Source organism: Lissotriton helveticus, chromosome 10, assembly GCF_964261635.1.
Source record: "Lissotriton helveticus chromosome 10, aLisHel1.1, whole genome shotgun sequence".
Lineage (NCBI taxonomy): Eukaryota > Metazoa > Chordata > Amphibia > Caudata > Salamandridae > Lissotriton > Lissotriton helveticus.
The window spans coordinates 1,112,477,394-1,112,502,466 of NC_136071.1; the positions used below are offsets into that span (position 1 = coordinate 1,112,477,394).

Consider the following 25,073-nt stretch of genomic DNA (forward strand, 5'->3'; position numbering starts at 1 on the left):
CTCTTACTTGGTGGCTTTTGGTGGTCTTGCGTCTCGGGTCTTTCCTCTCTAGGATCTCTCCGCCATCTTGCGCTTCCCCCTTCCTATTTTTTTCAGCCCGCTTTCCTTTCTCCTTTCTTCGCCTCTTCAGTGGATGTGGCCCGACTTGAACACTTCTGGCGGTGCCCCTTGTGTTCATGCACCTCTCCTTGTGACCGTTGTCACGTTTCCTTGCGTTTCTCTTCTCCTGCTCGCCGTTCGTTTGACTTGGGGGTCGGGAGCTCCGGACTTAGGTCTGCTGCCTCCTTGCCATCCAAGCCACGCCCCCCGGACTCCCATTGATTTCAATGGGAGCCTTTGTTCCAACTAAATGCATTGGCTCCCATTGAAGAGAGGGGTGGCTGGGGAAAATTGGGCACTGTGTGGTGGGCACCCCCTGGTGCCTGCCACACTGTACATGACTGGTAAGGGGGGGCCATGGGACCCCACGGGCCAGATTGGGAAGGCTCAGGGTGCAAGGGGGCCCACTACAGGCCCCCAAAGTCTGATTCCGACTGCAGATCCGAATCAGATGGCACGATTCGGAAAGGCTGTCCAAATCCAGCATCCTACTTAGTTATTGAGAAACGCAGCCCGTAGAGATGTACAATTCTGCTCCATATGGCTCGGTCATTCCAAATGCTGTTGGGTTCGGATCGGGATATTCCTAACGCCTAACTCACATCGACTCAGTTGGTCTGAAAGACATGATCCCGATCCGATTTGGACAGAGCGAATGCCATTAGGAGGCCTTCCTAACCGCATCAGAATCCGGCCCTGAATTGCGAGGGTTGGCATGTATGGATTAGAAAACATACACACAATTCAGATAAACAATATCCCACCTGCATTTAAACACTATGCTATGTTTTACTTAATCTTCATTGCAGCTGTGTGTCTGGAAGGTTGACCATGTCACTACGGTTGGAAATTGATGAAGTAGCACTGCGGAAGGTTGTGGGTGTCATGAGGGGTGGGTTGTGAGTGATCATCAGTTGGACTGAGCTGACGAGTGAAGCAGTGACAGTTGGGAAAGTTACCGCTGCTCTTAGGGTTTAGTGGTCATGTACTTTACGAAATAAAACATCTTTTACCTCTTTGGATGTGTCACATCTTGAAAATTAATACAAAAAACCTTTATACTCTTGGTCTGCGTTATCCATAATGCCATTAGGTGTTAAGCCATACCGAAAAACTACTCCTCTGCTTGCGTCGATGCGAAGGATTCTAAAACCCTCCTAATACCTTCAAGTACCCAGATTTCTGCAAAGGGGCACAATCCACATAACACAAAGGTTGTGGTAGCAGAGCAAAAAATATTATATGTGTCAATAATTCTGGGCCTTCCATTGCATACTGGGCACCGGTCATCGACTTCACCCTTTTATTGCCATTTACTGCGAAACGCTTTAATGGGTAGGGTTCTGTATCTAAATTGGAGGTACAACTTGTGTGCTTGAGTGTCAACAATTTTTATCGATGGCGGTTCGTACTGCGCACATGGTTTTGAGTCTATAAAAGCTAATGATCTTTGTCACAATTTCAACGGCTACAAACTACCAATAGTACCCATTGATCCTATCTCGTGGGACCGTACTCATTATCTCAGGCAAGGACCAATAGGTTTTTAACCCGAATTTCTGAAGTAGTACCTATAAGGCTCAGAACCAGGGGATTTTCTCGGTGCACTGGGAAACCATAAGGTCTCTTAAGCCCTTCCGATAGGGTTCTAGTGCTGGAGTGGTTCGCAGCCGATGCCAAAAGGTAAGGAGTTTGCAGTCTATTCTATGGGAAATACTTCTTTATGTTAGATCGAGATATACAGGGGTCAGTAGAGTGCTCAGAAGTAAATGTCAAGCAAACCATGGTAAATGGTGACATAAGCACCCCAAAAAAATTTGACCAATAAGAAAACTGTAACTCCTAAATTATGCAGGAAAAAAGCTATTTTGCAATAAGCATTTCCTGCAATTCAGTTTATGTGAAGTACAAACACCTGGGGCAGAGTAACGATTTTGTCACTCGGCACAGGATGCAAAGTTACTGGTTTGCGTGAAACAGAAAAAAGAAATGTGTCATATCCGTTAAGAAATGATGCATTTCTGCTATCTCCTAGCACTGTGCACTGTGTGCTGCCTAGCACCTGCGCTGGCCACATGCGCCATGGTGCAAGGGGCCTGCGTTACAGCCAGGACTGTTTTTGTGCAGGAAGGAACATTTTCCTGCACAAAAACAATCCTGAAAGGCATATTCCTCTTTCAATGTGTGATGCTAAACACACTGGAAGAGGAAGCAACAAGGAAAAATAAAGATATTTCTCCTAGTTACACCTGGGCACAAGTTTTTCATGCAGTACCTGGTTTAGAAATCTTTTTAAAACTGGGAATGAACCAAAATACATGGGTGGATGCATGGGAACACCCAGGCTCCCCCCAGGTAATGCCTTCTCAACGCGAAGTAACGCAAGGCTGCGATATGCGCTGCCTTGTGTTAATTTGTCTTTACTAAACCCCGCAAAGCCACTCAAGGCCAAAAAGGATTTTGCGTCGAGGTTGCACCATAAAAGTGATGCAACCCCAACACAAAACCTTAGTAAATCTGTCCCCTAGAATCTAGGGTGGGGAAAAATCTCTGTTGAACAACTGAAGTGGCAGAGTTGAAACAGTTTTTTTGGGGTAAACTACCATGTTAGGGTGTCAAAAATTGGTGTATATTTTTGCTTCTATACCATCTAAGGTGTGAAGTGAAGGTATGAGGTATTATGAACAGGAAATCATGATGTGATTACTGTGATGTCAACATCTACCACAATGTGATCACACGATTGACCTTCATTCTGGGCTGCCAGAACCAAGGTGTACAAAGTTTTACTGCTTCAGGTAGATAGTCATACAATGTAAGTAAAAGTTTTCAGACCTTGAGGAGGACGCCTACCAGATCTTCGCTTGCCAAATTTCATGCTTCACATTTGACCTACCTTTTAAATCCTGACGTATCCCAAAAATGCATCCACGTGTGTCAGTTAAAAAGAGAGTTATTAGAGTGATGATGTTGTGAGGAATTTAAAACTTTGCTTGTGCATTGATAAACATCTATTTGAAAATTGTTGGAAGATAGGTGGGTTTGTAGCACGACTGTTATACATTAATTTCTGAATTTTAAAATGTTCAAAAACCTTTTTGAGAAATTGCGTAGAAATGAGTGTGATGATAAGGTGCAATGAATCTGACAGTTAACCCCTTCGATGCTCATGACGGAACGGTTCCGTCATGAGCGACGGTTGAGCTGTGCTCATGACGGAACCGTTCCGTCACGACCACACCCGTTTCTTAGAACGCTCAGCACAGCACGAAAATTCGCGCCGCGCTGAAGCGGTTAATCCATATGCCCCTTTGCACGTTCCCCTAGTATCTGTAAAGCGTACTCACATGAAGGATGTCTATGGTCTGCAACTGAAGGTTCTTGGATTTGAGATCTTGTTTCCTCTTCTGATTTTCCTGGAATTTTTCCTCTGCCAGTTGCCTGCAGACACAAATAATCCATACTACATTCAGTATCTTCAGTTTAGCAACAAAGCTGTTGATCTTCAAATATCTTTGTTATTTTTCAGTTCTTGTGAGATCTTCTTGACCTTTCGGAATTATGGTGTCTATTTTTTATTATACTTGCTAAAAATAGTAGCATTATAATAATGTGTTTTATGGTTGTAAAGTGTTTAGGTAGAGTTGGTACTTGTTAACGAACACATCCAATGTGCCACAGGTACTGCTATGACACTAGCCACAAAGGCTATGGGCCTGATTTAGAAGTTGACGGAGGGGAACATGCCATCACATATGTGACCTACATCCCGTCAGCTGTAGTACGATCACATTCTATCCTATGGGGATTGTAATACGACAGACGGGATATCCGTCACGTTTGTGACAGAGGTTTCCCTCCGCCAACTTCTAAATGATGCCCTAAATTATTTTTCAAAGCAGGAATCACAGGTGTCACAGAATTCATTAATCATTAATTGCACACAAGTGAAACTCATCCCTACTGTCTGTACGTGACCCGTCACTGATGCCCGCCTCACCATCTTTTTGATTACTATTCATTGGCAGTGCTTAATTAAGAAATTAAGTGTGTCTGTGCCCAAAAATGAGTGCCGGTTGCCCCCACCAGCTCAAATGAAACACAAGGGCTCCTATTTATCAATATTTCACGCAACGCAACACAGCCAAGCCACCTTGCTGTGCTGAGCTGCGTGAACGGGAGAGGGTTGGAATGCACTATATTTAGCATTATATGAAGCATTCCTGCTCTCTGCCTGCGCTGGTCCACAAACTGCTGCCTTACGCCAACGCAGGCACCCTTGCTTCATGGTGCAAGGGTAACCGCGTTTTAGGCAGGACTGTCTTTGTGCAGGAGGGGCCACCCTACAGCACAAAAACAATCCTTAGAGGCATTATCCTCTTTCTTAGAGTGTTGCAGAATTCAGCACACTTAGAAAGAGGAAACAGCAAGGAGAAATAAAGATGATTCTCTTTGATGTACCTCTGGTGGGGAGGCGTACAATTCTGATGCATTCCCTGGTCTAGCAGTGTTGGTAAATCTGGGGTTGTGAATGGATTGGATTGCGCACAAGCTATGAACTTCGTTTGAAGTTTTGTTGCGTGCCTCGGAGGTTTCACTCTCTTGACCGTGAAGTGTCTCCTAGGAATCCATAAATACGGCCTCTAATCTTAGAGGGCGACCCTCTGGGCGCTGCTTTATTATTCGCAACTGCGATTGACGTGTTTTCACTACTGTGTCCAAGAAAACATATTCCAGACAAATCTTCTTAAACAATAATCATGTTTATTCAGTACATGAATATGTTCTTCTGTATATGTTGTTAATCACATATTATTATTGATTACATTCCAATTATGGGTGACGTTCCCAATGCAGTTCGTGCCACCCTGGGCACTGCGTCAGGGGAATCGCCCATAAATAGTACATGCACGTCGGCAGTGTTTCGTTGTTTGGTGGAAACAACAAAACACTGCCGACGTGCATGTACTATTTATGGGAGACCACAAAAATATGAAATCATTTTAATACATAACAGGAGCACAGTTAGATATTTAGGGGCAGATTTACAAGCCCCTTGTGTCTCTTTCACGCCACCGCTGCGTCGCTTTTGTGACGCAGCAGTGGCGCAAAAGATGCGCCATGGTGCGGGGTATTTACAACATGATGCATCTGGGAGATGCGTCATGTTGTAAAGCCCTGCACTAGAAGGAGGTGTTCCTGCGCAGAGGGGGGCGTTCCGGCGCAGGAACGCCTCCTAAAAGTGGCTGAGTGAAATCTACAAGATTTCACTCAGTCACTTTGGGGCCCATGCTGCGTCAAAACCATGTGCCTGCTTGAAGTAGGCATATGGATTGACGCAGCATTAACAAGATAGGGCACCCCCAAGCATTGCTGGAGCTGCGTCGCGCTTGCGACGCAACTTCACCAATGCGCCGCCTTAACGGCACAGATGCGTCATGCATCTGTGACATTTTTGCCCCATGGTGCGCCGCATTGTAAATGCGGCACATCAATGGTGGCGGAGGCATGGCTCACAATAAGTGGCGCATCCCTGCTGATATGCAGGGATGCGCCACTTATTGTAAATATGCCCCTTAGTATGTAGCAATACCTTCACACAAAGTTTGCTGTGACATAAACATGGGGAAAGGAATAGGGATGAAGCACAACATTAAATGCAGAATATGCTGCCTCAGATGTCCTCAGAACTACATGGTCATGGTCCATTCTAGCCCTTTCAACATACCATGAGAGTTGAACCACAATGCGGATAACAGCAATGTAATCAAGTCCTCTGCCTTCTGTTTCTGCGGTATACATCTTGCCCATTCCTTGCTTGCCATCAAATGCAATTGTATGGGAGATGCCATGATTCACAGTTGCAAGGACAGTGATTATCCAGCTAAAGGGTCTGGTTTCTCTCACTAGGCCACCAACAAAGCCTTAGATCAGTCACATCTCTCTGTTGTTAGTGTGCGCTGTCTTATGACAAAGTTCAGGGTCCACATGACGTGTACGAGTTGTTGTAAAGTAGGTCCCCTTGACCGTAGTTATGCATTAACCAATAACCAGTAGTTAATGACAGCAATATAAAATTATTTAAAAACTCTTTACAATTTAAGAAAGAACCTAAAGAAATTCATAAAGCAATAACATATTCACAGTTGGTGGGTTTAACAATAAGTAAAGTGCTTCCTCGTGCGTTTCTGGTGAATACTTTAAATGATGGGACAAGTACATTTTGTTTGAAATATAAAAGACTGCGGCAGAAAAATAAAACACGAATCATATCCCTTTTCTCAGCACCGCAATATTGACAACTAAGATGAAAGTAGTTGTCCTCCCTTTTAATCCATACATTTTACGCAATAAGAATCCGGCCAAACTTCCTAAATAGTCTTTGTACATTTGGACACTTGTTGGCCTTCAAGTAAAATTGCATCAAGCCACAACTTGCAAATAAATAATTCAGTTGCAGTCTTTTTATCTGCAAACAATAATGCTGATCATCCCGAAAACTTTTTTTAATCGAAACTTCAGCATATTGTTCCATCTGCTTCAAGCAGGGGAAATCTATGTTAGTAATTGCCCAAATCCCATTACTATTACCTAAACATTCTCGCCACAAGACCTTTTTTTGTAAAATGTTCAGGACTACTAAACAGATGTTAAAACATAACAAATAATCTGACAGTAGGCCTAGAAATTATCCCAGTTAAACCTAGCTCAAGGCGCATCATTTCAAGAGAGCTGGAGCCAAGACAGTGTTTCCAGAGTTCAGATGCAATACGGGGTACATTATTAAGGGAAAACATTGAACTAGCGCCAACAGCATAATGTACAAACTGAGGTATTTTTGCTACATAAACATTTCAAAGGGGTTGTAAATCTTTTACTTTGGGCATTACTTAAAAAAAACTGCAGTAGACCAAAACCTATAGACTTCATTTTTAGAGAACTATAGTTTATCATGAAGAACCCAAGACAGATTGTAATATTCACTCCCAGGTATGTATAATCTTTTACTACCTCTAATATTTTACCATTATAGTACAGGGGCCAAGGTGATTTAATACCTCTAGCTCCCAATATCATAATTTTTGTTTTCATCTCATTAACTGTGAGGTTAAGGGCAAGTGCAAATGAGGCTAAAATGTTGATTTGTTTCTGCAGGCCTATCAAATTTAGGGCTATTAATGTTCAGTCATCCGCATAAAACAAAGTTGATATTTCCTAGGACCCTATTTTTGCCTGATGAGTGATGACTTTTTTTGAATAAAGTGTGAAAATCAGACAGGTATAGAGAAAATAACAACAGGGCTAATATATACAGACTTATTTTAAGATGTTATTAACCCACATTTTATCAGTATATTATTTCCCATTACCCAGTAGGACTTCTAAACAATTTTCAGAGTGAAGGTTCATCAACAGACGCAGCAGTTCACTTGGAATAACTCATTTAAAACGTTTGTGCCATAAACCTATCTACAGAGTCAGTGACTTTACTAAAGTCAACAAATGCCACATAAACCTTCATTTTCAGAACTTTCATATATTTCTCCCTCTCCATGGTCAGACACAGAATATTATCTACTGGAGAACAGGTTGTACAAAATCCATATTGTTCAACTGGTAAAAACTGTGATGAAATTCTAGGACTGTATTCACAATCTCCTTCTGTTTGAACTCCAACTATTTTAAATTAAGAGAAGGTGATAGTAGTCTCAGATGTGGAGGAGTTATATCTGTTGGGGCATATTCTTTATTAAAATAGGAGCCTCGTGTAACTTGGTCAATCATTTCAATCAGGGTAGGCTTTTTTTTACACTATCCTTACCTTTCGCTATCAGGTACCAAAATGTACGCCTATCGCCTTGATTCACTGCTGAGTGAAGTGAGAACCAAAACGTTGCCACCTGCTTGTTTTTAATGAATTTCCTTTTCTGAGGAATGGAAGTATATTTGAAGATTGGTGAGACCATTTACCACATTTGATCTAATCGGAAAAATATCTCTTAAATAACTCAATAGGTCTTTAAAAAAAGTTATATATATACTAAGAGGGAGCACCTCTAAGATTTGTTGCAACCAATTTATGTCATCACCTAAGTTATCGCTCCAATTGGATGATATATACCATCCAATCTGCATCTTAATACAAAAGGGGATTCAATAGTGTCCCTCATGTCATCTTTATTTAAATTGAGAGTGACATAAAGCTAAGAGTGATCACTCCAGGAACTGGGCCTAGTTTCAAACTTTGTGATTCATTTAGACCAATAATATTGAATACAAATATAATCTATCAATGTTATTTATGAACCTCTTTTCAAAGTAAAATGACAAGATTCCAAATTACCAAATCTTCCATTGATTAGAGCCACGTTTAACTCCAAGTTAATGAGTCCATAGAACGATTATCACACTTACTATTTAGAAGGGAGGGTGAAATGAGAGTCCGGAAGGAGTCTAATTAAAAAAAAACGCTTTCCTATAAGATGGAAATGTAATTCTCATGTTAAAATCTCCTGCTACAATGAAAAAGGAATGAAAAAAGAATTTGAGAATTGAACCACTGATAGTTATATAGAGAAAGCACAAAATTAATAGTAGAACCAAAATAAACATTACAAAGTACACTTTTATGCAAGCTATCATCTGATCCTATATACTAACAATAAACAGCCATAGCATATGGTAAGGTAGCTGCAAACTGCGTGTCCTGCCTTTTAAAGGAGGATCTTAGTAGAATAGTTACTCCCGTCCCCATTGCTTGGCCTCAAACTAATGGAAAGCAGGACAACAATATAACACATATGTATCTAAATCAAAGTCCTTACAAACCAAGGGCCTCATTACGATGTTGAGTGGAAAGCCTCCTCCTGACAGTCGGAATTACCTAGACTGTGTCGGAACTATGCTGACAGATTCGGTTGGTTTACATTCCGCCTGACCGATTACGATGTTTGCGGTTGGAAAGTACACTGCCCGGTCATCCGAAACGGTTCTGACTGGCTCTTGGAGAATCCGTGTCGGTCGGAATCGCATTATGCACCACTATGGACAGCGTTTCCGACAGACCGATTACGATGTCGATTTCCAACAGCCTTTCCGGGTCAACCTGTCCAACACAAAAAGGCTATCGGAGAGTGACTTTGGGGGCCCCTAGCAGCGCCCCCTTCATCCTGCAGCCTCTGGTTGGGGCACAGAGGGTATCTAAGGGACCCCCCTGTAAAATGCTGCACTGTGTGGCAGGCACAATAGGGTGCCCACGACAGCGTGCAGGGATTTCCTCACACACCCCATTTCCCCATAAGAGCCTGTGTTATAGCGAGTAGTTGGGTGGAACACAGGCTCCCATAGGAAACAATGGGACTCCGACCGAACAGTGTTCGGTCGCATTGTAGGCGGTTGGGTGGACCACCCGACCATGAGTCGGTCGGTTCCTAATTGTAGATGGTGTTCAGTGGAAAGTTTCTGCCCGACATCATAATGAGGCCCTAAGTTTCTTGAAAACATAAACATCAAAACTCTCAGATGCAAGGAGACCTTGCAACCCGGCCACATTCCAGCTGCATAACTTTCAGTTAGTACTATGAACAATAAGTACTTGCAAGCACACTGGGAAGCCAGGAGGAAATACTTACCTTTCACTCCCAATTAATCCCTATCATCTCCTTTCTTTACATTCTCTCTCACTTTTCTTAGCCCATTCTTGTTAGTGATTGTAAAATTAGCAGCTAAAGACGTTAAGTTTTCTGGCAATGCAAACTGTAATGAGGGTCAGAAAGAATTATATGTAAACCAGAGACAGATTACGTTTCCCTTCAAATTCGCACATTGATTGATAGCTACTTAAGCAAAGTTCCTAAACTTTCCTTAAGGTCTATGAATTGACTTTGAAATTTACAGTCCTCTAGAACTGTGTTCTTTGTCCTCCAGGACGGAGGTCCACCTTTCAGCGCATTCTTTTTCTATCTTGCAGGGTCAAGCCTTTGTTCTTCCTTGCTCTCTTTTCTAATTACCAAGTACATAGCAATTGTATAATCCATATTTCACCCTTTAGGCAAGTGTCGAATGATAATAATAATAACAACAATAATAAGAATATGAATAGTAAGGTGAACAACCTTTACAACGAATCTATTACAACGCACTACCATTACAACGCGGTCATTACAACGCAAACCATTACAACGCATTGCGCTGGGGGGCGCTCTAGGATAGGGAATACGTTTATTTTTCTATCCAACACCTTCCCTAGTGTCCACGGGGACTGGAGTTGGAATAGAAAATTATACTTACCACTATCCAGCACCTCTAAGCGCTATGCGTTGTAAAGGTTTGCGATGTAAAAACCGCGTTGTAAAGGCAGGCGTTGTAATAGGCTGCGTTGTAACGTCATACATCCGAATAGTAATAATAATAATGATATTAATAATCACTGAATAAATAATAATGATAATATCAAAAATCATGGAACAATATACCAACGATGGGAGTAACCATAATGGCAATATAATGAATAATGTGATTATTATTAATATTCAGTATATTATTATCAATAGTGATGTCAACACTAATAAAACTACTACGATTACTACTACTATTATTAATAATAATAAGAATGATAAACGTGTTAATAATATTAATACAAGGAACAAGTCTGACTTTTATCAACACTAATGATACTTAGGCCCTTATTACGAGTTCCGCAGTCCAATGAACTGCCAAACCTGTGGCTGCGATCCGTGGACCGCCAGACTGGTGTTTCGCCCACCACATTAGGACTGTGGCAGTTGGGCCGCTACAGGACCGTTGCTGCTGTCAGGGAGCCACGATCTCTGGATGTGGCGCAGCGGTCTAGGGCCCCCAAGATGCTGGTGGTGCTGATGCGGCACCGCCAAGCATATTCGGAGTTTCTTCACCACTACACTATCCATGGCAGTGTGACCGCCATGAAAAGTGGGGCAGTAAGGAAATGAAGGGGGACCTACAGGGCCCCGTTGCCTCTGAACCATGGGATGCATGCTGGGGGGCACATGTTGAGCTTCCCTGTGTGCATGCACCCCCAGTTCCTGCAGGGCATGGACTCAACAGTCCATGCCCTGCAGGAACTTCCTGTGACGCTCCCATTGCCGTGCCTTTTTCAAAGGCACTGCAATGGGACTGCCAAAGAACCGCCCGCCAGAGTAACAATAAGTCATACTCTAGCGGGCCGTCATTAATGGCTTTGGCAGTCTCGGAGCAGGGCGGAAGCGTGGTGACCCCACTCCTAGACCACCAAACTCATAAGAAGGCCCATACGCTGCTACTGACAAAAATAGCAATAATAATAATAATAGTAGATATTATTAGAATTCTTATGATACAATGATAATAACATTATTATTGTTATCATTATTATTATTATTAACCTCTTCGATGCTCATGACGGCTCCCGGCCATCATGAGTCACAGTAGGCGTGTGCTCAGGCCGGGAGCTGTCCGAACTTTGCCGCTCCTTCCACGCGGTGTTAATTCCCTGCCTGTGCGGGAGAATTAATTAGTGGGCGGAGTTCGGACGGCTTCCGACCATCATGAGTTCACGCTCACCGTGATTTATGACGGCCGGGAGCCGTCATGAGCACCGCAGCACCACGCCAACCCCCTAGGCCCCCGCACCGCGGCGGAATTCGCGCCACTGCAAAGGGGTTAATAATATTGTTATTGTTAATATTATTGTTATTGTTTGAGTAGTATTATAAATAATAATCATAATCATAACTATAACTAGCAGTAGTAGTATGATGAAGTCAGTGCCCTGGGGAAAGGACTCAGAGGTGAGCTGCACACATTAACGGACAGAGCTCAGGCCCTGCCCCTGGATCCTGTCCTCTGCCCCGCTGGCTGCGCTGCCTCTGAATCCTCCTGAAGTTCTGTTGTGCCTCTGAGCACTATTTAATCTCAGAAGTGCTGCACAGGCAGAGCGGCTGCTCTGCGGTTGATAACTTCTGAGGCTCACAAGAATGACAAGACCAATTTCATAGATTTATGATCTTCAGACTTTGAATGAGAATTATTTAAATGTGTTTTGCATACACAACAGCAAAAAGGGGCCATTTGCATTTTTCACCAATGTGCTGACATTTGAAGGTCAATAACATTTCTGTGTGAATAATGGAGCCCTGCTTCACACCTACTGTGCAAGACCTCCTGAGAAAGGCAAACTCTGCAGATCAGGCGAGGCACAAAAACATTTAAGCAGCACATTGATGGCAAGATGGTATAACTAGGACTGTCACAATTTTTTGGGGGGTCCGAAACAAAAATGTATAGTGGTCCATGAACGCTCCAAACCCACTGGTACAGATATACTCGTAAATCCTTTTGTGAATAGCAAACAATCATAAACTTACACAAAAGTGTAAGTTTTCCCTTATTAATCAAGCCCTGAGTGCCTGAATAACAAATCACTGTGTGGTTGTATGTGCAGCCTGCAAGTGCAAACATCTTGGTGTACCATACCAGAAACAGGTGTGCTTCCATGTAATAGTAGAAGGGTGTGGTGAAATATGACATGGAGATACATCTCTTCTTATGTACAGGGGGTGGCCATTCCAAGGCAGAGGGGCTCTGGAAGGATTTTGCCCATGCACAAATCGGCAAACCTGTGGCAACTAACAAAATGTTACCCTGGTCAAAGTCAGGGTTGTACTTCTGTCAGGCACAGAAGTAAATCTGTTTCTAGGGTGAGAATTTGCAGGGAACACAAGAAAATTAGTAGGGGTTTAGTAGGAGGGATTTCACACCAATGGAAAAACTAGAGATTGCACTTCTCGTAAGCACCAGGAACAATTGTGCATGTGGAAATGCTTGTGCTTGTCACAACAATGGAAAAGTTACGACTGTCACAGGTTACCAGGAGTTCCCTTAGAACTCACTGACAATTCAAAACGTTTGTACAGCTAAACGTAAAAGCTGGTCATTACAATTGTTTAGTACATGGGGCCAAGTACATGACTTGGAAAAGCAGCATCAATGCTATTCACATGTATTAATTAGCTGGCACATTACATCAAGCACTATTAGTTAGGGGTGAAGAAGCCCAAACAGCAGGAGGAAAAAGGGTGGAGCAGCAAATGGCAAGGAACAGGGTGAATAAACAGGCGGCAGTGAGGAGTGAGAAGTAGACAGCAAATGATGTAAAAGTTAATGGTGGCTTACAGCATGAAAATTCAAGGTTCACTGGCAACATATTGCCATAACAAAATATCATCACATAAATATTGTTGTCAAAAATATCGTCATCCTATATTTATAATGTAAATGACAAAAAGTTGATTTAAAAATGTCCTTGTCATTACTATTGTTGGACAAAATATTGTTTTTTTAAAATATATATACATATTAAACATTAAATATATAATACTAATATAATACAAATTCAATATATTTAATTTTGAAATAAATATAACTATTTTACTTATTCAAAAAATTCAAACACATTTATATTAATATATATTTAGTTATATATATATAATTAAAAAAATGATTAAACTAATATTTTCAATTCATATTTTAATTTAAAAACAATTTTAAATGTAATAATATATTAAACAAACACGAGGCTGCTTGAGCGGAAATAAATCAAATTACACAATATTTGGGTCCACTCTTGTTTGTTGGCGAAAGAAGAAGGATCAAAAGCGAGTTACTGCTATATATAAATATATATACATATTTCCAATAACATAATACAATTAAAAAAACATATCAATTCAATTACAATTAAAAAATTAACCAACATAAAAAACGATCCATTTCCTAAAAATGTATAATTATTATTATTCTTAAATATAAAAATTATTTGTAATTATATAGATTATGGGGTCCAATAGGATGGCGGGCGGATCGCCACCGCCCATATGGCGGTGGCGATCCACCTGCCATTCTAGTATGCCCGCCTAACATTTCCCCCGCCATATTACGATGGCGGTGGGTACCCAGGCAGTCGGAAAGACCGTCCGCCAGTTTTCCGCCGTTACGCAATACGCACGATTGCCTACCGGGCGGAAAAGGCCCATTATATGGTGGCAGTGCCTTGCAGGCACCATCATCCATATTATGATGATGGTGGTCCCATACCTTGCCATGGTGGAGACTCCGCCATGGAAAGGCATGCAGTGTTTTCTTAGGGGGCCAATGGCGGGCCCCCAGGGGGGGTGGGGGGCTACACTTGAAGGGTACCCTTGGTACCCCCAACATTGGCATGCACAAGGTGGCAGGCACTGCGTGTGCATGCCAATGCACAACATGCATATATTGCATTATGTCGGGTGCTGCTTACAGCACCGCCCGCAACAATGTAATGTATGCGGGATGCCACCGCCACCATGGCGGTTGCATCCTAATTGGTGGTGCGAGACCGCCGCACCACTGGCGGTCGGTCCCAGCACCGCTCGGGTGGCGGGCGGCCTGGAGTCCGCCCGCCATCCTAATTGACCCCTATGTTTTTACATGCACAAAATCATAATATGTTGATTTTAAATAAAGTAAACTAAACTATAAACTTCTATACATATTACATATACTATTCCCACTACAATTCATACACCACTAGGAACATTTTTGACTCAGGTGAGGTAAAAGTTACTAATGCCACTCCACACAGTGCAACAGTATGGAAAATGTTTAATTACGGAGGGGTACAATTTTCTATTCCCACTCCAATCAGTGCAAAAGTAGGGAAAGTGTTGGATTGTAAAGGGGTAACATTTATTATTCCTACTCCAGTGAATGCACCAGTTTGGGAAGTGCTGGATTGATGAGGGGTAAAATTTACCATTCCCACTCCAGTCAGTGCAACAGTAGGGAGAGTGTTAGATTCTGGAGTCGTAAAATGTATTATTCCCACTCTAGTCAATGCAACAGTAGAGAAAGAGTTGTAATGCGCAGGGATAACATTTACTATCCCCACTCCAGTCAGTGCAACAGCAGGGAAAGTGTTGGATTGCGGAGGGGTAATGTTTACTATTCCCGCACCAGTCTATGCAAGAGTAGGAAATGTGTTTTATTGCGGAGGGGTCAAATTTACTGGTCCCATTCCAGTCAGTGCAACAGTGGGGAAAGTGTTGGATTGGGGAAGGGTCAAATTTACTATTTCCACTTCAGTTGGTGCAACAGTAGGGAAAGTGTTGGTTTGCAAAGAAGTAACATTTATTATTCCTATGCCAGTCCATGCAACAGTAGGGAAAGTGTTGTATTGCGGAGGGGTAAAATGTGCTATTGCCACTCCATTCAGTGCAACAGTAGGGAAAGTGTTGGGTTGCGGACGGGTAACATTTAAAATTCCCACTCCAGTCAGTGCTACCCCATACCCCCTATAGAAACTACAACCCGCTCCTAAAACTTAGCATTCAAAAAATTAATAACACAATTAGCATAATTAGCTATCAATTACTTAATATGAGCTTGAAAATAAATATAACTGAATACAAATTAATTTACTTCCCGCCCTATATTCCTACAACGCCCAAAACCCACACCTTGAAATGTAACTTTAAAAAAAAAAATGAATTACACAATTAACGTAAATATTTATACATTAAGGGCATCATTACGATGTTGGTCGTAGTCGCCTCCAACCAACATCGCAGCGATATCGGGGCCAACAGCAATATAACGATACGAGCGCACATGGTACGGTCGCAGACTCCCATTTCTCTATGGCAGCTGTGCGGCAGTCGAAAACCAGCCGCAGCACAAGCTCCTATTGAGAAATGGGAGTTTGTGTAAATCCCTGCCCCATGTGGCAGGTACAGGGGGCAGGGATTTACAGGGGGGCACCTATAGCCCACAACTGTAGGTCATGGAGGCAAAGGGGACCCTGCTAGGGGCCCCCGAACCTGCTTTCCAACAGCCTTTCCATGTTAGAAAGGCCGGTATAGAAAGGCTGTCTGAAACCAACATTGTAATCCCAACGGCAGAAATGCGGTCATTAAGGCATTACGTTGCGGTTCCAGCTGGCCAACAGACTCCTTGACCTTTCAGAAGCCAGTCGGTGAGACCGTCAGGTTTACACTCCCACCACCTTCATTGTAATAAGACATTCGGACTGTAAACCTTAGATGTCAGTCGTAAAGCCTCTGACCTTTCTGACTGACATAATAATAGGGCCCAAAGGAAATAATATGAATTAAAAATTAATTATTGATTAATTACAATTAATTTACTTCCCACCCTATACTCCTGCAAAACCCACAACCTGCACCTAAAATGTAATGTTAAAAAATGTATTACACAATTAACATAAAGATCAATTAAATATTTTACAATAAATTAAATTATAAATGTATAAATGTATAAATGAGTTATAATTATTTCACTTCCCACCCTATACCCCTAAAAAAAACACAACCCACACCCCAAGAAATTAATGTAAAAAATGTACGCAATTACCATAATTAATTATCAATTCAATAATTAATATTTATTAAAATATTCAATAAATAATAATATTTAAATTAATTTCCATGCTGTACAAAACATTTATGACTTATGCAATTAAAAATATAAACTAAAATACATAACAATAATTAAAATACAAGATATTAAAGAACTATATTTTCGTAAATGATATTAATGATTTCGATATTTTCAAAATTGATATTACTTACCTTAAAATCAATATCCTTGACTACAATATTCTTGCAGACGATATTCTACATCACGATATTTTAGACACAATATTTTGGTATGATGATATTTTAGTTTCGATATTTGGCTGAGTGCCAAAGTTCAATTAGAGCAAAACACATATCACAAGGAGTTACTCACTAGTTACATCAGACATGTGACATGCCCGACCTACAAAACGACCATCTGTCAACTTATGTCAAAAGGTCTGCCGTACTTAAAGGCTGCCTTTCAGACAAACACTTTCCTTTTTAGGACTGCCAGAAACAGTCTGGGGGTCTCAAATAGGTAAAAACCTAAATGACACCAAAATCCGACTTGAAAGGTCAAATGTTAATGGTTGGAATGCGTTTGTTACGCAAAGTATTGTTTTATATCTTCCATATCATTGCCTGTAAAATCAGGTGCTTCCAATTCTAAATGTGCATGTTTACATAATAATGCTTTTGCTAACGCGGGATTACTGGTTACTAATTATCTTGCCAAATCCCTTCTTCCTGTCGACTGAATCGTTGGTACCTGTCTTGAGTAAAAGGTAATCTCGAGGTAAACAATCAATTTAAGAACTTACACCACTCTAAATGACCACTGACCAAAATTAAGTTTTAAAGATTTAATATAAAGTCAAAGATAACTGAAGATACAAACTTCTCAAAATGAGATTCAAAAGGTATATCGGAATCACTATGAACATGAACTTCTTGAATAGTCTGAGTCTGAAGAACAAAATAATAAGTACAAGTTCGAATACCATCAGGGTTGCTAAAATGGATACAAGTTGCAACCTCAAAGTCATTACAGAAAAGAAAATTAAAGTTAGTCTGTCCCTACACTATACTAAATGACATCCCTACTTAACAAGATCTTAACCCTCTAGGTGTCAGCCTTGGTGACTTCCTAAGAAGATCACGCACTTCTCTTTGTCTCTTCTCTGATAATGGGTCTCTCCTGATCAGCCTATCTGCCTACCCATCCGCTTCCTTAGGCTCCCAAAATCATCTGCTCTGCTCTCCTCCCGGGTCACTTTCCCTAATACCAAATCACATTTCCAATAGAAACGCCCCTTGGGACGCCCCTCACGTGGTACATCTTTCCGCGGCAAACTCCATGATGGTACTCTTGAAGACCCTCGTTAAAGTTGACCTTGGTTCCCGGGCTTCTTCTTCAGTGCGCTGATACCCCCTGAAATTCCTGGAAACTCCTACAGGCCTGCGCAAGGCGCCACTGAACAAAGTCCCTTTCATTCGAGCTGATTAGGACCCTCGCACCTGCATACAGCTCTTCCTGCAGTGGGCCTCAAATTCCAGACTTCACCATATCTTAGGCCATAAAACACTCTCAGAGCTTCATACTGGACACCTCACGACCTCTCCTCTAACGAGCACATGACGATTTGAACTACATGACATTATCGGCTCTGGCCTATTTGATTTACATGCAGCAGGTTCCTGCACTCTTAAAACGTTAACTTGATTTAAACAGCAAACATTCTTAACTAGCATACGTTTCTAAAATAACACATCTATAAAGCATATACTTTTAACCCTAAGTTCAATAGTACATTTTGAAAGAACCATGTCAACCTTGTCTCACATTATTTTAGCAGCACGTTTAGATTTGCTTGTGAATTGCCATGAGGCCTACACAAAATACTGGGTTTTTGTTACATTCAACTCTTACATTATTCCTTTAACATGAGAACATGAGGTTTTCATATTCATCCCAAACATTTCTACATTAGTCTCACACAGTTATGATTATCGTTACTCTACTTTAAACATTCTATGCATTTCACCACTGAATATAAGACACTCGGTGTATTTCACTTCTAAATATAAACACTCTGGTGCAAAGTACATGTTAACTAACTACGTGCTTGTAAATATGGCGTACTTATACATTTTTTTCCAAACTTGTGCTCTCTCAGTCCCCCCTTTGATGACCTTCAGGGGTCATCATCACCATGACACTAAAAATGTAGAACCTTTAAAGTGAAGTCAGGACAGTACCACTTCTTTTCATACTCTCTAATGCTTTCAGACTCTTATATTGAGTGTCCTGCATCGCTGTCAACTCTTCTTCCTGTTTCTTCATAGCTCTCTGTAACCTATTTGCTCTATACCATTGATACAAACGCACCAATCCCCACAAAGTGATTACACAAATCACTACTATGATGATGGGCTTCAATATGTACCAAACGATACCCTTTCCTAAGTTGGCAAACCAACTTCCAACTTTACCCATTCCATGGCCTACTTTTTCCCACACATTTATCTTTGCCAGGTCCTCAATTTCGTAGTGTATGGCAGTGATGTTTTGTATATACTTCTCTAGAGGCTTTGAATTGTCTGGAATGTAAGTACAACATTCCTGGACCTTCAAGGCCCTACAGACTCCTCCCTCTTTTGCTAACAGAACATCTAAAGCAAGTCGGTTCTGAAGAACCATTGCCCTAATCGATTGCATCTCTCCCTCTATCAGCATCAAGGATCTTGCAGTACTGGCAGACAGTCTATCTACGACTGTAGCTAACCTCCTGATCTTAATGTCATTCATTATCAATCCTAAGAAAGGGAATGCAGCACCTATTACATCTCCAACTACTTCTGCTGCACCCAGCCCTCGCTTCCATCTAGTTGATATTTCTTTCTTAGGCGTGTCTAAATTCTCAACATGATATATTTTAGGGAAGACAACAGCCAGATAGCATGATCCGTACCAATTATCTGGTAACTTCACATAGGCATATCTTCCACATACAAAATATACATTTGGTATTGCTTGCATCCCTTTCATGAAGTTCTTAGAGTAGTACTCCAATTGAAAAGCATGTTCGCAATTGACTTGTCCTACATAAACGTTTTCATAGTAGGAGTAACTCCTGTGAATGCACAGTTTCCCCCGTTTCTCCTTATCCAAAGCAATTGGACCAATACTACCTTTTCGTTGTTGTGCCCTTTCTTCCTTGGTCCAATCTGTTTCTCCTTGTCCTGATGCCTTCAATGCCTTCTGCTTTCTGTATCTAGTATCTACCTGAGCTATAAACTTTTTCTCAACTTCTGATATTTGACAAGTCAGATTGTTGTTTCGAGCATGTGAAGTATCTAACGTTCTCCATGGAATAAACCATTTGTGTAACCTGTCTTCGCTTTTGTAGTAGTCCCATTTGTTCAAATGCTTGAAATTCGGAACCTCTGGCAATGTCGAGTCGAAATTCGAGAAGTAATACTCAAATCCGTCTCGTCCATAAAACATACTTAACAATAAACTGCACGTTATTCCATATGTCAACGGGAGATGATGGTATTTGATACCCTCCTCCACCGAAATTGGTAACTGCATACATACATAGCAGTCCTTTACCTCCATGGCATCAACATATTCATAAAGCAACTTAGCATAAGCATTTGACTTGTAATTCCCCTGTGATTCATCCATGTGTAACCTTTTTACTTCTGCATCTAACAACGCTTTGTCTTTCTCATTGATGTTTCCCTTCTCCTTAACTGTGGTAGTTCTCGGTGTTAACACTCCCCTATCCTCCTTAACTGTGGTTCCATCCCCTTCGTGTCCCGCTAGGAATGAAACAGTTACCACTAAAATTATAAGAGAAACCACTATTCCTAAAAATGTAACAGCTATACATTTTGCCCTGCGGTTCGGGTTGCCAGCCTCCATGTTCTCAAACAGTGTAGTTTTCGACTATCTTCCAGCATTCACTTCCTCTTCTTTTCAAACAAAGTCTTTCTCTCTTGCAATGTCTTTCTTGAAACACTTGGAAGCTTGACAATTTGTTTCCGCAAAACAGTTCAAAGTCCAGTAGAAAATAGACAACCCTAGCCCTTCTCCATCCACTAAAATGAAACCCCTATCACTTTTCTTCTTCCACTCGGCGCTAGGTTATCTTGCAACAAGTTTACAATTTCTTTTCAAAAGTCTTATTTTCGTCTGAAGTTATGTATGACTCAAGGAGTAACACTACTTCTTCATAAATGTCCATCCGAAGTATCATTCCCTCAGGTTCTGGACAATTCGTACCACACCATGGAAAGTCAACCTTTTCTAGGATTATTCTCCTTATTTCGCTCAAGACAAGTGGACGGACGAAATTGAGAGTTAGCGTTTTTTCAATTTCCAATCCTGGTACTATCAGTTCTATATCCACAATTACAAAGGGGTCCGTTCTAATCAAGATCACTTTCTTCACTTTTCCAGATCTGCACCCCTTTGAAGACATTCGTAGTATGGTTTTAGTCCACAACAATAAGCACTCCTAGCAATTCTACTACTCGTTCAAGCATTTCCAAACGAAGAAGAGTTCCCTCCAATATTGGATATCGTGAACAGCAAACTGGAAACTCAACTGTCTCTAAAAGCAATTTTCTTATTCCACTCAGGAGAGCAGGATGAACGATGTTGAGTGTCAGCAACCTTTCGGTCTCCGCTCCTGGCAGTAGAAACTTTATTTGCACTGTGATGATCGGGTCAGTTCTGATCAGTTCCACTTCCCTGATCCTCCCTGTTCTGTGTCTCCCAGACATCTGCAACAAGGTAGGTCCAGTCGGGAGTAGAGTATCTTCTGCTAGGCACTCGCACCCTACTTGATCTTCTAAGACCCTCCTCGGCTTGATCCTGGATATCTTCTTCTGGATCTGAGTCTTCGGATATAGGAGTAAGTGTTTCTTCTTGGGCCGACCTCAAACTTAGCCTTCTTCTTCTTGTTGGCCAAGTGGCAGCTCCAAGCCTTATTCTCCTATTCCTTGTCCTCCCACTTGGTTCTTGATCGCTCCGATACGGATCTGAGTCTGAGTCGTATTCACTTCTGCTCTCTCCTTCAGTTGCGTCTTCTGTCTCACTGCCGTCCTGCCTTCGCTCTTCTTCTGAATCCGATGCGTTCCCAACTTCTTCCGACACCTCCTCAGCTGCCTCAATCCCTTCTTGAGACTCTTCTTCCACTTCCGGGCTTTCGTCTGGGATGGGAGCTGTTCCTTCTAGAGGTGCTGGAACTCTTCTAGTATGGGATGCATGGATCCAATTTGGCAGCCCCCCGCACTTCACCGCGGTGTTCGTGATCAGGATTACCTGAAAGGGCCCACGCCAGCGAACATCTAGGCAGTTCTTCCGGACGTGTTTTTTAACCAGGACCCAGTCCCCTGGGTTCAGGTCATGACACAGGTTCCTCGCTGTTGGAACTTCAGCCGCATGCACCTGAAGGGACACAGAATGGATGGCGTCAGACAGTCCTTTACAATAATCCAAGATCAGATCATCTGTAATATTCAATAGAGCAGTAGTTGGAACTGTAGGAAGTCTCATGGCCCTCCCCATCAGGATCTCGTGGGGAGAGAGACCTGTCCTCCTATCAGGTGTGCTGCGCATGCTCATGAGCACCAATGGAAGAGCATCTGGCCAACTCAAAGATGTGGATGCCACTACTTTAGCCAATCTATTCTTCAAAGTGCCATTCACTTGTTCCACAATTCCTGAAGCCTCTGGTCGATAACTACAATGCAGCTTTTGATCGATATTCAGCGTGGAGCACAACATCTTCACTATTTCGCTGTTAAAATGTTTTCCTCTGTCCGATTCCAAAGAGGCAGGCACCCCGAAGCGCGGTATCAACTCCCTGAGCAACAATTTAGCCACTGTGAGTGTATCGCACCTACGTGTAGGGTATGCCTCAACCCATCTGGAAAATACGCATACAATCACCAACACATACCGAAGGCGATTGACTCTTGGCATTTCGATGAAGTCTAGTTGCATTCTATTGAAAGGCCCCCCTGACCTCCCAATGTGACTCAGTGTGACTGGTGTTCGTTTGCCTACGTTCAGTTGTTGGCAGGTAACACATCGCTTACATACTGATTCTGCTGCTATTCTGAATTTCGGGCAATACCAAGTCTGCCTAAAAACTCTCATCATAGCATCCCTTCCTAGATGTACTGGACCATGTATTTCTCTCGCCATGGGATTAGCTAATTCTTCAGGTAACACAGCTCTCCCATCTGCTGAAACCCAAAAATCCATTTCACTTCGCACACAGCCTGCTATTTCCCATGCCTTTTTCTCTTTTTCAGGTGCGTTCTCCTGCATTATTCTTAAATCCTCCCAAGTGTCTACAGTTTCTAACATCATACTTAATTCAGTCTTTTCTTCTGCACCTTCTATTTCCACCTTTGAGAAAGAATAACTTTGTTCCGCACAATAGCGTGCGACTTCATCAGCATATCTATTACCTTGTGACACAAAATCTGTATTCTTAGTATGAGCTACACACTTCACCACTGCAATATCAACAGGACCTTGTAATGCTTCTATCAGCAATCTCACAAATTCTCCATTTCGAATGGGCGAACCAGAGGAGGTCATGTAACCCCTCTGAGACCACAACTGCCCGAAATCATGAACCACACCGAAACCATATTGGCTGTCCGTGTAGATGGTGACTCTCTTTCCATTTCCTGCTATGCAGGCACGAGTTAGGGCAATAATCTCTGCTACCTGTGCGGAATGTACTCCTTCCAGGCAAGCGGCTTCCACAACTCCAGTAATGGTACAAACAGCATAAGCTGCTCTTAACCGACCAGTATCGTCTCTTAAACATGAGCCATCGACAAAGTAAATCTCATCAGGGTCAGACAATGGCTCATCCACTATATCTGGTCTGGGTTTCGTGCATAGTTCAGTCACATCAAGGCAATCGTGGTCTTCACATCCTTCGCCTTCTATTACAGTAGGTAATGGCATCAAAGTAGCGGGATTCAAGACAGAGCATCTCCTGAGAGTCACGTTTTCTGCGGCAAGTATAACTTGCTCATAACGCGTGAGCCTACTATTGGTCAGATGCTGCGTCTTCGTCCTGGTCATTAACAATTCAACTGAATGCGGTACATACACTACTACTGGATGTCCCATTACAATACTTTCGCTCCTTTCAATGCTGACACCCGTTGCAGCAACGGATTTGAGACATCCGGGCAACGCTGCGGCTACTGGATCTAATGTAGCCGAAAAATATGCAACTGGTCTACGGGCATTACCGTGGGTCTGTGCCAAGACTGACAAAGCACATCCCTCTCTCTCACAGCAATAGAGTGAAAACGACTTTTCATAATCTGGCATTCCCAGAGCCGGAGCACGACATAAATCGTCCCTCAGCTGTAAAAACGCCACCAGACATTCTTCATCCCATGGTACCGGATCACTCACCTCCTTGTGCGTCAGTTTCTGTAAGGGCTTTGCTTTCAGTGAAAAGTTAACTATCCACTGTCGGCAGTAACCCACCATTCCTAGGAACATTCTAACCTCTCTCTGAGTTGTAGGCGCATTCATTTTCATTATCGCCTCAATCCTCTCTGGGGACACCTTACGTTTCCCTTTTTCTAACCTGTGCCCTAGATACTGTACTTCTGTCAGACAATACTGTAACTTGCTCGGAGATACCTTATGTCCATTTTCAGCTAAATGATTCAGTAAGGCAATTGAATCTACTTTACAAGCTTCCTCTGTTTCTGACGCAACAAGTAGGTCATCTATGTACTGTACCAGAACCGAGTTCTGTGGCAGTACTAGATTCTCAAGATTCTTTTTCAACAACTGATTAAAGATGGATGGACTGTCTGTGAATCCTTGTGGAATTCGACACCATGTTAAAACGCGATCTTCCATTTTAAACGCAAAAAGGTACCTGCTCTCTTCATCCAATGGGATTGAAAAGAAAGCCTGGCAAAGATCTATCACTGTGAACCATTCTGCTTGACATGGTATTTGAAACAATATCACTGATGGATTCGGTACCACGGGACAACATGAAACGACTATGTTGTTAATCTTTCGTAAATCCTGAACTATCCTAAACTTCCCACTAGGTTTCTGCAAACCCATAATCGGGGAGTTACAAGGACTGCCCACGATTTCCTTCAGTATTCCCTGCTGTATCATTGACTCGATCACAGGCTTTATTCCTGCAATCGTTTCCTGGGACAATTTGTATTGAGGCGTTCTTGGAAACTCAACATTTGGTTTTACCAGAATTTTTACCGGTTCTACCCCTTTAATCAATCCTATATCTTCTCCTGTGAAATCCCACACCTCTGACGCCACTACATCTCTTAAGTCTTGTGGAAGATCTTCTACAGTCAGAGTAGGATATAGTTCTACACAGAATTTTGAATTGGCCACCTTAAAGGTAGCATCATCGTCGGTAGTCTGTACCTCCACTCCTTGTGGGGTGCAGTATATGGTGCAATTCAATTTGCATAACAAATCCCTACCTAACAGACATACCGGACTCGAGTCACAAACCA

General features: G+C 42.1%; 1 protein-coding gene across 1 annotated transcript in view; it reads right to left on the reverse strand.

Annotated features, from left to right (window-relative positions):
* Positions 1 to 25,073, reverse strand: part of NEK11 (NIMA related kinase 11) — a 968,483-nt gene that overhangs the window by 337,060 nt on the left and 606,350 nt on the right. Inside the window, exon 10 of the mRNA XM_078663876.1 lies at positions 3,447 to 3,540. Within this exon, the coding sequence (XP_078520002.1) occupies positions 3,447 to 3,540 (94 nt within the window). The remainder of the gene's footprint in view (positions 1 to 3,446; positions 3,541 to 25,073) is intronic.